The sequence below is a fragment of the Sphaerodactylus townsendi genome, linkage group LG11 (assembly GCF_021028975.2).
Source record: "Sphaerodactylus townsendi isolate TG3544 linkage group LG11, MPM_Stown_v2.3, whole genome shotgun sequence".
Taxonomy (NCBI): Eukaryota; Metazoa; Chordata; class Lepidosauria; order Squamata; family Sphaerodactylidae; genus Sphaerodactylus; species Sphaerodactylus townsendi.
In genome coordinates, this window is record NC_059435.1 from 68,923,506 (window position 1) to 68,935,831 (window position 12,326).

General features: G+C 45.2%; 1 protein-coding gene across 5 annotated transcripts in view; it reads right to left on the minus strand.

Annotated features, from left to right (window-relative positions):
• The window catches only part of DPP6 (dipeptidyl peptidase like 6), a 643,433-nt gene that overhangs the window by 132,537 nt on the left and 498,570 nt on the right, over positions 1-12,326 (minus strand). For all 5 annotated transcript variants that reach the window (XM_048511783.1, XM_048511785.1, XM_048511782.1 and 2 more), the window contains exon 7: positions 4,488-4,569. In XM_048511783.1, coding sequence (XP_048367740.1) covers positions 4,488-4,569 — 82 coding nt within the window. The remainder of the gene's footprint in view (positions 1-4,487; positions 4,570-12,326) is intronic.

A 12,326-nucleotide genomic window follows, 5' to 3' on the forward strand; every position in this document is an offset into this window, starting at 1 on the left:
CCACCTTGCTAGCCTCGCCCTGTGGGGGTGGAGGCGCAGAATAATAAGGACCACTTAACCCTAAAATAACAATTACTGAACCCTAATGATTAAAACAAGATTATTTGCTACTGAAAATGTTTACCTGTGTGAGAGAGAACAGAGACAAATGAACTACACCAAACCAAATCTGACACCAAATTGAAACAATCACCCATGAAGGAATATATTTATTGCAAATTAGCCAACCTCCTTAAGTCATTAAGTTCATCTTGCACCTGCTGATATTGCTGCGCAGAAGGGGCAACCGTGCCACGCAGTGCATTTTTCCCCTCTAAATCCTCTTCTACCAGTCACAAGGCCCAGAGGGAATTCGTAACAGTGGGCATTTTTCTGTGCATTTTTTTTCATGGAACCGTGAGGGGGAAGCTGGTGACAGCGGAAGGTGAGCTTGTTTGCCTTTACTGAATTCTTTGTCCAGGAACCCACAATTGATTTCCATGCCCCTCCCCCACCCCCAAGATTTCACATGAAACAGGCAGAAAGACACCAGGTGAGAACTTGTTATGTTGCAGACCTCCTGGAACAACAACTCATCTCCAGATTACAGAGAGCAGCTCACCTGGAGGAAATTGCAGCTTTAGAGGAAGAGGTGCCACCTCTGGAGTGGGAAATATTTGGAGGTTTCAGGGGTGGAGCCTGTGGAGGGTGGGGCTCACTAAGGGGAGGGACTTCAATGGAGTATAATGCCATAAAGTCCACCTTCCAGAGCAACTATTTTCTCCAGGGAAACTGATCTCTTTTGCAGGGGGTGGTGGTAATAATGACACTTGGAGGTTGGCAAACCTATTTAGAGGGTAGATTTGATGGCATCACATCCACACCGAGCTCCCTCCCTCCCTTAAACTCCACCCTCCTCAGGCTTTGCCCCTAAATCTCTAGGAATTTCCCAAATGGGAGTTGTAAACCCCAGCAGGATTCCCTCCTTGCCCTGTAGGCGCTACCCATCTCCCCTCTGCTTCACAGGTTGTTTCTCTTAAGAAGAGCCCAGGAGGCTTCTTCCAACCAGAGCTACTGATGATATGCCAGCTTCCACCCTCTTCCTCCTCTTCTTCCGCAATTCACCTAACCAGCTTAATTATACATGGCAGCTGGCAGCTGCTGCAAATGAAAGATATGCGAGAACAACATTATGAAAAATTAATGATGCCGGCTCTGTGAATAAGCTGCATGAAAACAGATATACCTGCCAGGCTTGTGTTTTTGTGCAGATCAAAAAGCCGGCTGGATTAGACAGCTGAAGAGGCAATTTGATTCCTGCAAAGAGGCTCTTCCTCCCTTCCTATCTGATCAGCACCAGACCTCCTGAAAAACTCAATTGAATCCCGGGGCCTGAGACCAAGGCAGAAAACTGTAGTTCAAATTAAGTAATTACTTTGTTTGGCTAACGGAGGTTCTGTGCCTATGACAACTTGGTACCTTTGACAATGTCAATTTTGCGTGACCCATGCCTGGTATGTTGGTTGCAGATCTCCAAGAACAATTAACAGTATAGGTCAAGTATAGGAAGTATAGGAAGACCCAATGTGAGATGGATTGACTCTATAATGGAAGCTCACATAAATGTACAATAGCGAGGGTTTAAAATCATCTGGATCTGGATTTTACCCTGATTTGTGAGTTGGGGCATGTTCTATAATATGATGGTGACTTCGAGATGACCTGGTGAAAAAAAAAACTTTGTTTGGTCATGGTCGGGGAGGGGGCCACCCATACCGGGGGGAGGGGGGGGCGGAAAACTCAGATTTTGCCCTGGGCTCAATTTTCCTTAGCTATGCCTCTGCTTACATGTGAGTCAAACTCATGATTGTAATTAGTCAAACTCATGATTGTAATTAGAATGCTGTGTTTTAATGGGGTTTAGTTTTAAATTATACAGAGCCATATTTAATTTCTTTCTGGCTGTTGTTGATTTTACCCTGTGCTCTGTCTGTATACTTTGTGTTCACCGCCCTGAGCCCTTCGGGGGAGGGCGGTATACAAATGCAATAAATAATAACAACAACAATTATTATCATGTTTCATTCAGTGATTGAATCAAATGCCATGCCCAGATTCAGCCCCACCCCCACCCATCTTGTTGGGGGTAGTTGGAGGGTACGGGGGATAGCCACCTCTGTGTGATGCAGTCAGATGGCACAGAAGTCATTCTGCCACAAGAGAAGGACAACTGACAGCCCAGGGTTTTGCCAACAACTTCCCCAAACCAGAAGATGTCAGAAAGGCTGGTCAGGATGTTGCGGTAGATACACAAATATTGTGCATCGTTTGCTTGCTCTATAATCTAGAAGGAAAGCGCTGATCATGCATCCATACAGTCAGTCTCAGTCGAGGAAACACTGTTAGGCAGCTAATCTCATTTGTGGATAGAGGTAGAATTAAATAAATCTTTAAGAAGATCACGTTGCAAAATAACTTTCTTCCTCCTGTTTCCTTAGGTATTCCTACAGGCAGTTTCTCATTACTGCCTTACCTTGTTACTCTCTTGCCTGCATAATTGCATTACACTCCACATTATCATATGATCACAACAAGCATAAGGTAACTGACAGGACCCTGGCAAACTCAGCATATGGGAAAGATTTCTGTCAGCATCACGAAGCACCCTCAAATTGTCACACTAGACAATCAGCATCATCTTGGCTTTTCTCCATTCTCAGTGGGACACACAAGACTTTTATACCCCATGTTGCCCTGGCAGAACAGCAGTCAGTGAATTTTCTAGTTATATTTTCAAGAATGAAAACTTGTGAAAGAAATTAAATGTGTCTTTTATTGGGATGCATGCGCTACTCTCAGGGCGCAACTGCAGTTATTACTGAGCCTCCACCTCTAAAGGCAATGTACCTCTCATTTAAAGCGCTGCTCAGAAACAGCGCATGCCCTGCTTGTGAGTTTTGAACATATCTGGATGGCTGGACCTCCAAGCTGACCCAGCAGGGCTCTACTCAGGAGCAGCCGTGGCGTAGGAGGTTAAGAGCTCATGTATCTAATCTGGAGGAACCAAGTTTGATTCCCAGCTCTGCCGGCTGAGCTGTGGAGGCTTATCTGGGGAATTCAGATTAGCCTGTGCACTCCCACACACGCCAGCTGGGTGACCTTGGGCTAGTCACAGCTTCTTGGAGCTCTCTCAGCCCCACCTACCTCACAGGGTGTTTGTTGTGAGGGGGGAAGGGCAAGGAGATTGTCAGCCCCTTTGAGCCTCCTGCAGGAGAGAAAGGGGGGTGGATATAAATCCAAACTCTTCTTCTTCTTCTATTTGTAATCAACTCTCTAGCCCTGCAAACTAAAAGGTTATTTTCCTATTATACTTTATAACCTTATACCTAGCAACAACAAGAGCCAGCACGGTGTATTGGTTAAGTGCAGCAGGCTCTAATCTAGAGAATCGGATTTGATTCCCCACTCCTCCTTATGAGCCTTGGGCTAGTCACAGTTCTCTCAGAACTGTCTCAGCCCCACCTACAGCACAAGGTCTCTGTTTCGGGGAGAAGAAGGGATTGTGATTGTGAGTCACCTTGAGACTCCTTACGGTTAAGAAAAGAGGGATATTAAAACCAACTCTTCTTCTTGCCTCCATGATTCCCAATTTACCAATCAAGAACTTCAACTTAAAGGCACTATCAAAACCTCCTGTGTCATTTCAGCCTGGGTCCAGGTCTAAGTGCTACTTTTCATTCTTGCATTTCATGCTGAAATACAGATACCGATTACAAAATATGCATACTTTACAGAGGTTAGGAATAGCTTAGAGAGGAATTCAAATCACTGTGTGTCTGGTTATCATGGCCATAAAAGGACTGGGCTCTTATTCCTGGCCAAGAACTATATGTCTGCACAGTTTGTATGCACATATTCTAGGCAAGGCAGATCTTGCAGCCTTGCCTAGTGGAAAAACACCGCAAACAAAGCAAAGGATAGCTTGAGAAGCTACTGGCATTTCAAACGTATGTATGTGAGCATAACCCCTCTGCTCTGTACATATATCCTACGCAACTTTGCCTCCAGACTGCCTCCTATATCCTATCCGAGATCTGATAACTTAGTCTCTTAAGTATCGTTATCATCCATGCCCTCTCCATAATCTGCCTCTACTTTGTCAGAAGGCAAAATTTAGGGCAGACAGCAGCTTCTCCGGTTTTCCTGCCTGCATAACTAGGAACTAGGGAAAAGCAGGAGATAAAAAGAAAATTCTCTACTGGGAAGCGGATTTGATGAGCACTTTGTCTCCCCGTTACCTACGCTTTCAGTTCTGCCCGTCTGGCAAAAATGTAAAACGAGGAAACCTGAGCCGTGCAGAATCTGCAGGGCTCTGACTATCCTTTAAAATAAAACGGTTTTCGTGACGCCTGTGGAAATGCAACTTCTGCAGCTTGCCAATTTGACAGCCGTGCTTCACCTGTGCAGTTGTGCCCCGCAAGCTGCCCTCTCGCAAACACCGTCCTTACCAGTTGTTGTCCTTTGGGCCCCCATCCTGCATACTGAAGCTTCGTGTTGCTGACTTCAGGGGGATACAAATTCTGAGGCTCCCTGCAAATAAGAAGGAAAAGAGAAGTCAGAATTTGACTGCAGAACGTTTTAAGGAGCTGTTGCAGCAAATAGCCAAGAAAACGAATGGTGAGCTCTGAAAATTCAAACTCTGCATCTCCCACAAATTCACACGGTAGCTTTAGGAAAGCCTCAGTCCCTCATCTCCAGTATGGGGATAATAATACCAGCCTACCTTACAGCGCCGTTGTAAAGATTAACATGGGATAACGCATGCTTTTGTTTTCTATTGAACTATTCTATCCAGAGATTAAATTACATAACTTTCAAAACCTAGACATAAATATATAAACCATTATCCAATATTCAAAGGTTTTGCTGTGCCTACTTTTCATTTATTATTTTTTATTAAAATGCTTTGATTAGCATGTTAGTGAGGCGTCTGGATTTTTTTCCCTTGGATTTTAAAAACAGACACACACATATTCAGCATTATCATCAGAAACTGGCTTCAACTTTAAAATACTTTGTAATTAATTTTATTTTAGATTTCTATTCTGCCCTACCTGCAAATGCAGGTTCAGGGTGGTGAACAACAGTAATATCATACAATATAATAAAAATACAATAAAATTCAATTTAATAATCCAGGCTACCCTAATTCAATTTAAAACACTAGCAACAGGGAAAGAAGTAATAATAATAGCTTAGAAAAACAGAACAGTTTGGATTTATACCCCATTTTTCTCAACCATGAGAAGTCTCAAAGCAGCTTACAAACAGCTTCCCTTCTCCTCCCCACAACAGGCACCTTGTGAGGTAGGTGGGGCTGAGAGAGTTCTGAGAGAACTGTGACTAGCCCAAGGCCACCCAGCAGGCTTCATGCGGAGGAGCAAGGAAATCAAACTCAGTTCTCCAGGTCAGAGTTCACCTTAATCACTACGTCACGCCCGTTGCCTTCCTCTCTCCTCTTTGCCTATTTCATCAAAACCAGCTTCAGCACTTTTTAGGATGAGTTGCTTCTGCAAATGGAGGGAAGGGGCCAGTCAAGGGAACACAGGTCCTTTCCCTGGAAGGAGAGACTATAAGCACCACTTGTAGCATCGTGCTTCACAATTGCTGTCCTCCTGTCCTCATGCTTCTGCACTGTATTTCCAAGCTTCTTGTAGCGAGGAGGAGGCGGCAAATGCCAGCAATTGTGCCCTATCAAATTATGGCAACCAGGTATGGTTTTCAAGGCAAGAGATTAACAGAAGTGCTCTGCCATTGCCTGGCTCTGCATAGGGATCCTGGACTTCCTTGGACTTCCTTGGACTTCCAGATCCAAGTTCTAACTAGGCCAGGCCAACCCAGGTTAGCTTCTGAGGTTTGACAAGATCAGGCTAGCCCAGTGGTGGCAAACCTTTGGCACTCCAGATGTTATGGACTACATTTCCCATCAGCCCCTGCCAGTATGCCCAATTGGCCAAGCTGGCAGGGGCTGATGGGAATTGCAGTCCATAACATCTGGAGTGCCAAAGGTTCGCCACCACTTAGCCCAGGCTGTCAGCGTCAAGGTGCTTTATCAAGACGAAGCCCCCTTTATTTTCATTAAAACCGCCGTGAAGCATTGCAGAGGACAACCCACAGTTTGTTCTGGTTCTGTTTAAAACAGGGTAGCTTTTGCTTGCGACTTCCCATTTCTGACTTAATTCTGGCACATCCTGTTTCTTTTACATGTAAAGGGAGCAGGAGGGGCGGGAAACGGCGGGGTGGTGGTGGTGGTGGTGGCTGGCTGGCTGAGAGAGGCTCAATAATCTTTCTGAGCAGAAAACTAGACTTCCCTGGCTCAATGAGACATTTCATTCTTGCTGGAATAATAAAAAGGCTACACATATGGGTCCCCCCAGAAAACCAAACCGGCTTTCCAAATAAACAGATCATATGCTTTACTTAGGAATTCAAACTGGTATCTAAGCGCCTGGGGGAATGGATACAATGCCAGGAAGGCACAGTCCCAATTACGAGCCATGCTCCCAACCAGGTAACAGACAGGCCTTGTCATTTCCTCACACTGCATCATATTTCAGGAGAATGAGACTCAGACATAACAAGAACCTGCAGTAGGAACCTGCTTGGAAAACTGATAAGCAATACCATGACACAGACACACAACACCCCCCTTTATTTCTGCCACAGAGAAGATCTGCATCTCTTAAAAAGCAAGGGTTTTTTTTCCTGCCTTCCAATTAATTCCTGATGCTTGTGGATGAAGCTCGTCTGCAGAAACAGCTCCAGTCTGCTCCCAACACCCTTTTTATAAACAGCAACAGCCAGGATTTCAACAAGAACTGATCAAATTGTGCATTTTACAACTATGGCTGAACAGGTAACAGGTAACAGTGTAACAGGTAACATCGTAACAGGTAACAGTGACTTACTGGCCACAAAGCTGGCTTCAGGTTTTGGGGAGACCCAGGTAAAGAGTACCCAGGGGTCCCCTCACCCCACCCTGCGCCTTCCACCAGCCCCCCAGACACTCCTTCCTTAAGACCCACCCATAAATTCCATGAAAGATGCCACTCTCCTGGTGGGGAGACCTGCAATTACAGCTCATCTCCAAACCCAGAGATCAATTCCCTTGGAGAAAAAGAAGAGTTGGTTTTTATTTAGAGCTGAGAGCCAGCATGATATAGTGCTTAAAAGCAGTGGACTCTAATCTGGAGAACCAGGTTTGATTCCCCACTCCTCCACCTGAGTGTCAGACTCTTACCTGGTGAACCAGATTTGTTTTCTCCCCTCCTACATTCCCGCTTGGTGACCTTGAGCTAGCCATAGCTCTCTCTTTCAGCCCCACATACTTCACAAGGTATCTGTTGTGGAGATAGGTAGAGAACGGAGTTTGTAAGCCCCTTTGAGTCTCCTTACAGGAGAGAACGAGGGGTATATAAATCCAAACTCCTTCTCCTCTTCGTCATCGTCTTCTTTATACCCTGCTTTTCTCAACAGTAAGGAGTCTCAAAGCAGCTTACAAACTGCTTCCCTTCCTCTCCCCACCTGACACCTTGTGAGGTAGGTGTGGCTGAGAGAACTGTGTTCAAGTTCAAGGTCATCCAGCAGGCTTCATGTAGAGGAGCGGGGAATGAAACCCAGCACCAGATTAGAGTCCTCCTCTCTTAACCACTATACCAGTGGTGGCGAACCTTTGGCATTCCAGATGTTATGGACTACAATTCCCATCAGCCCCTGCCAGCATGGCCAATTGGCCATGCTGGCAGGGGCTGATGGGAATTGTAGTCCATAACATCTGGAGTGCCAAAGGTTTGCCACCATGGCACTATACTCTCTGCTAAGAAGGATCTATACTCATAACTCTGATGAGAGTTGTCATCTCCTGACAAAGATCAGGGATTGCTGAACTGTGTTTTAATGTTTTAAAAACTTTTTTGACCTGCTCCTGAAAGACATTTAAAGATAGCAGCAGGCGGAGGGAGAGAGGAATGGCGTTCCATAGGGCGGGCAGGGGCAGGAGACACTGCAAAGGCCCTCCCCTTCATAGTCAGCAATCTCACTTCTGAAAACAGGAGAACACAAAGACAGCAGGCCTGGGATGATGAGCACGGAGCCACAGTGTCTAGCCATGGAAGTCACTGCAGAAAGACCAGCCAAAAGCTTATTGGTATTTTTCTTAATATTTTGTTTTGTAATGGATATTAATAAGCAGGTCAAAAAACAGCAGGGATGATCAATTTGTGATAAGTATGATACAAGATCTTGCAAACCTCTGCAGCGTCTTTCTGTTTTGACCTTCTATTTTACTCTTTACCAAACCTTCATTTCAGCTAGCAAAACTGCTGCAACCAAGCAAACATTATTCTCCCCAAATCAACTGGAAAAAAATATTCAGCTACTATATGTGAATGTGCTAGCTATACCCGTTTCATAGCCACAGTGCTTAGTCGCTTGGTACAGATTGCTAACTGCCAATGCATTTGTACTAGAGCTTTTCTCTAGTCTGGATGCCCAGGGCAGCCCAATCTTGTCAGATCTCAGAAGGTAAACAGATTTGGCCCTAGTTAGCATTTGGATATGGAAAACACAAGGATTTCTAGGATTGCTAAGCAGAAGTAGGCAGTGGCAAACTACCACTGAACATCTCTTAAAAACCCTTAAGTAGGGAGGCCATAAGTCACATGCAGTTTGACAGGGAAAAACCATAAATTTACTAGCTTACAAAATTAATTCTCTTTTGCACTTACACAGTTTTTGTTCATTTTAATGCAGACTGTGGGGGATACATTTCCAGTGATTTCTAGCCATAGCTTTGCAGCTTACTTGCTTAATTTTATTTTTTTAATATTTATTGGGAACGACTGAAAACATTGTCTGTTGTTTCTAAAGGACAAACCACAAAGGTTCCTCTATTATCTTGAAGGCTTACAAATCCATCAGGGAATGAGGTTCCATAAGCAAGGCCTGCTCCATCGGGGGCATGTCACGGACAGTGAAGATGATAGATGAACAGACACCTGCTGAAAGCAGAGATTCTGTTTACAAGTCAACCAACAGAAGTTAATGAGATTCATTCACTAGGATCGAGCCCATGGGCTTCCCAGCCTAGCAAGCTAGTACTCAAACTTCAGAAGTAAGGAAATTACTGTTGGTAGTGACTTAACCATCCTACAGGATCAATCCAAAGCAGGATTGCTTTTGCTTTTAAGTAAGTCCCATTTTGTTCAATGAGGCTTGATGATTGAAAGTGCCATCAAGTCACAGCCAATGCATGGTGACCCTATAAGGTTTTCAAGGCAAGAGATAGTTTGCTATCCATGCATTGTCGAAGGCCCGTAAAACCCACCACAACTAGTTTGCTATCACTTTGCCATTGCATGGCTCTGGGTGGCAGCAGGAAATCCTTGTGGTCTCCCATCCAAATACTAACCAGGACTGCCCCTGTTCAGCTTCTGAGCTCTGGCAAGGTCAGGCTAGCCTGGACTATACAGGTCAGGGTTCAAATGGGCTCACTGCCAGGAAAACGTTTCTAGGACTGCAGCCTAAGCTCAGGTTCAAGGTGAAAGAAAATGTGTCAGACCCAGCAGAGAATTCCAGCATTTTCACAGTCTATTCATTCCTCATACTTTCTTTTTTTTCACTTGAGCACAGAGACTTGTGCTCTCTAAATTTTTATTATTTTGGAACATACTTTACATGGAGAATTATGCTGTACCATAAATTTCTTATAAACCTGAATTGAAAATCTGCACTCATCCATTAAATATTGACACTGTGCTTGTGGATAATCTGTATCTTTTCCCATTGGCTTGGGTTATTACCCTTTGCTGGTCTTGACCTACACTTCCTTGGCACAAGCCAAAAAGGAAATCAAAACGTATTTGCCTGAAGCAAATTCTGCCAGCCTTCCTAACTTCAGGGTTGTTTAAAACTTTCATTAAACCCAACAATAAAACGCACACTAAAACACAACCCACAATCACTCAACAAAGTGAAAGCCTGAAATGTCATCTTGTCCCAATGCAATGACACAACTTAACACTCAAAAGACTGTGGTCTATATTGCTGTATATCACTTAATGTAATATTTTGCACAATCGTCCCACTTCATCTAAAATGGGAAGATCATTCCCCATCTAGAACATCAGTCTTCCAACCAGTATGTCTCCACCTTCAGTGGGTCCTCCATCCACACAGCCCCCAAATCAAGGCACAGCTTTGAGACAGAAGCAGCTGCTGCTGCTGGAGGCTAGGTTAATGAAATATAATGCTATCACCAACATGGTGATGATACCTAGACCTTCAAGCTGCATTGGGAAAACATTTAAATATATTGGTGCTTAAGAGAGCAGTAGATATCTGGGATATGAAGAAGTCCAGTTGGGTTTCCTTGGTTTTTAAGCCACAGTGGGCTTAAAATCTCAAGTCTTCTGCAAATCTTGAACTGCGGGTGCTGGGGTTTTGAATCCAGATTATTCCAGGTCAGGCTTTTTCATGGACTTGACCTCACTGCCTGTAGATCAGCGCCTTATTCTGCCCTCAAAAAGTTCACTGTGCAATGAGTTGCCACAATGCAATGAGCAAACAAAGACAGCAATAATATATTGTCAAAGGCTTTCATGGCCGGAATCACTAGGATGTTGTGAGTTCTCTGGGCTGTATGGCCATGTTCCAGTAGTATTCTCTCCTGATGATTCACCTGCATCTATGGTTGGTATCTTCTGTGCTACTGGAACACGACCATACAGCCCACAAAACCGGCAACATCCTACAGCAATAATAATTTTAAAAACCTGAAAACAAAACCGAAGAGGCTGTATGAAGAGATTAATGCGATTTTAAACTGCGTGCACAGAACAAACCTGAAGGGAGGCTGCTGAGTTATAAGAGAACAAGGAAGTGCTCAAAAGACAAACACGGCACTCTGACAGAAGACGGAGGCCTTGTGAAGGAAAAGTACATGGCTTGTTTACTTCAGCACTTGAAAAGGAGAAAAAAGGAGACAGATGACAGAATGAGAAACACTTCCCAGGGGAACCGCAGGAGGAGAGGAAGGAAAGACACCCACGTAGGGGGAATAAAAAGAAGAAAACGCTCAGGGAAATTAAAGGCTTTCCAGAGCAGACAATGATCTGCCGTTGTTGTTGTTTTTAATTAAATGTAATCTTGGGGGGAAGGATCTGCTAATTTGATAAGGGAAGGGAGGTGCTGGCAGGATTGAACGGTTTCTGTGCACCATGTCCCTGACTACTGGTCCCCTCAAGTGCCATGTGGCAAAAAGGACAGGTGTATGGAAGCTCAGAGAAGTTTTTGAAGGAAGCCTCTTCAATGGACTTTGGCGCTCGTAAATGCATGTACCCTTATGTATGTGTCAAGAAGAGAATCTCATTTCTCTTGTATCTTGACAATGCCCCAATTGCAACTCCTGCTCAGCTGAGAAGACCACTTGAGTAGTCCTCAGTCCCTCATTCATTGTCTAAATTACCCCCACGGGATAGCACTGAAACCTTCTTCTCAAATAGACGAGACAACAGATTGTGTATCTCAATCCATCCTTAAAATGAAAACTGCAGGCTCCTGCTGACTAGGGTAAGTACAGACGGAAGAGAAAGTTTAATCTTTCAAGCTTCACTCAGGCCGTTTCATACCGCAGTCGCGGAAGCGGCTGGAACCGGCGTTCCCGGCGCCGACCAGGCGATGCTGGGACGCGTCCGCGCGGGCGGTCCTGGAAAAACCGAGCAGCGGCGTCGTGGAAGCAAAGCGCCACGGCCATTTCGGCATGTCCCTGGAGCCTCGGTGGCGTCGCCGAGGCCTGGGAACCTGCCCACTGGCCTGGCGCCTGCTCCAGCGAGCGCGGGCAGAGAGCGTGTCCCCAGACTTCGGCGATGCACGGAGGCGGGGACAAAGGTAAGTGCAGGTGGGGGAGAGGCGTCACCGAGCTGCTGCGTTAAACCGGCAGCAACCGGCTGGCGTTTCCCCAACAAGGCGCTTCCAAAGGCTCTGGAAGCAACTGAAAGCCGCAGCGATGAAGGCGGCGCCTGTAAAACAAGCAATGCGAATGGCAGCCTGGAGACGGCATTTTTGCCGTCTCCAGGCCGCCAATAAATGCCCGTGTGGAAATGGCCTCAGTATCTCCATTCAAAAAATAGCCTCCCCTCCACTGTTAACATTTTAAAGGGCAAAAATGTGTTTTTAAACACACCTCTTTTAATTCAATAGCAGAGCCAGAGAACCAGTTTCAAAATCTGGATTAAACCCCACTCCCTTCCCTGTATGGCCCCAAGACAAACTGAGGCTGTGAAGGACAT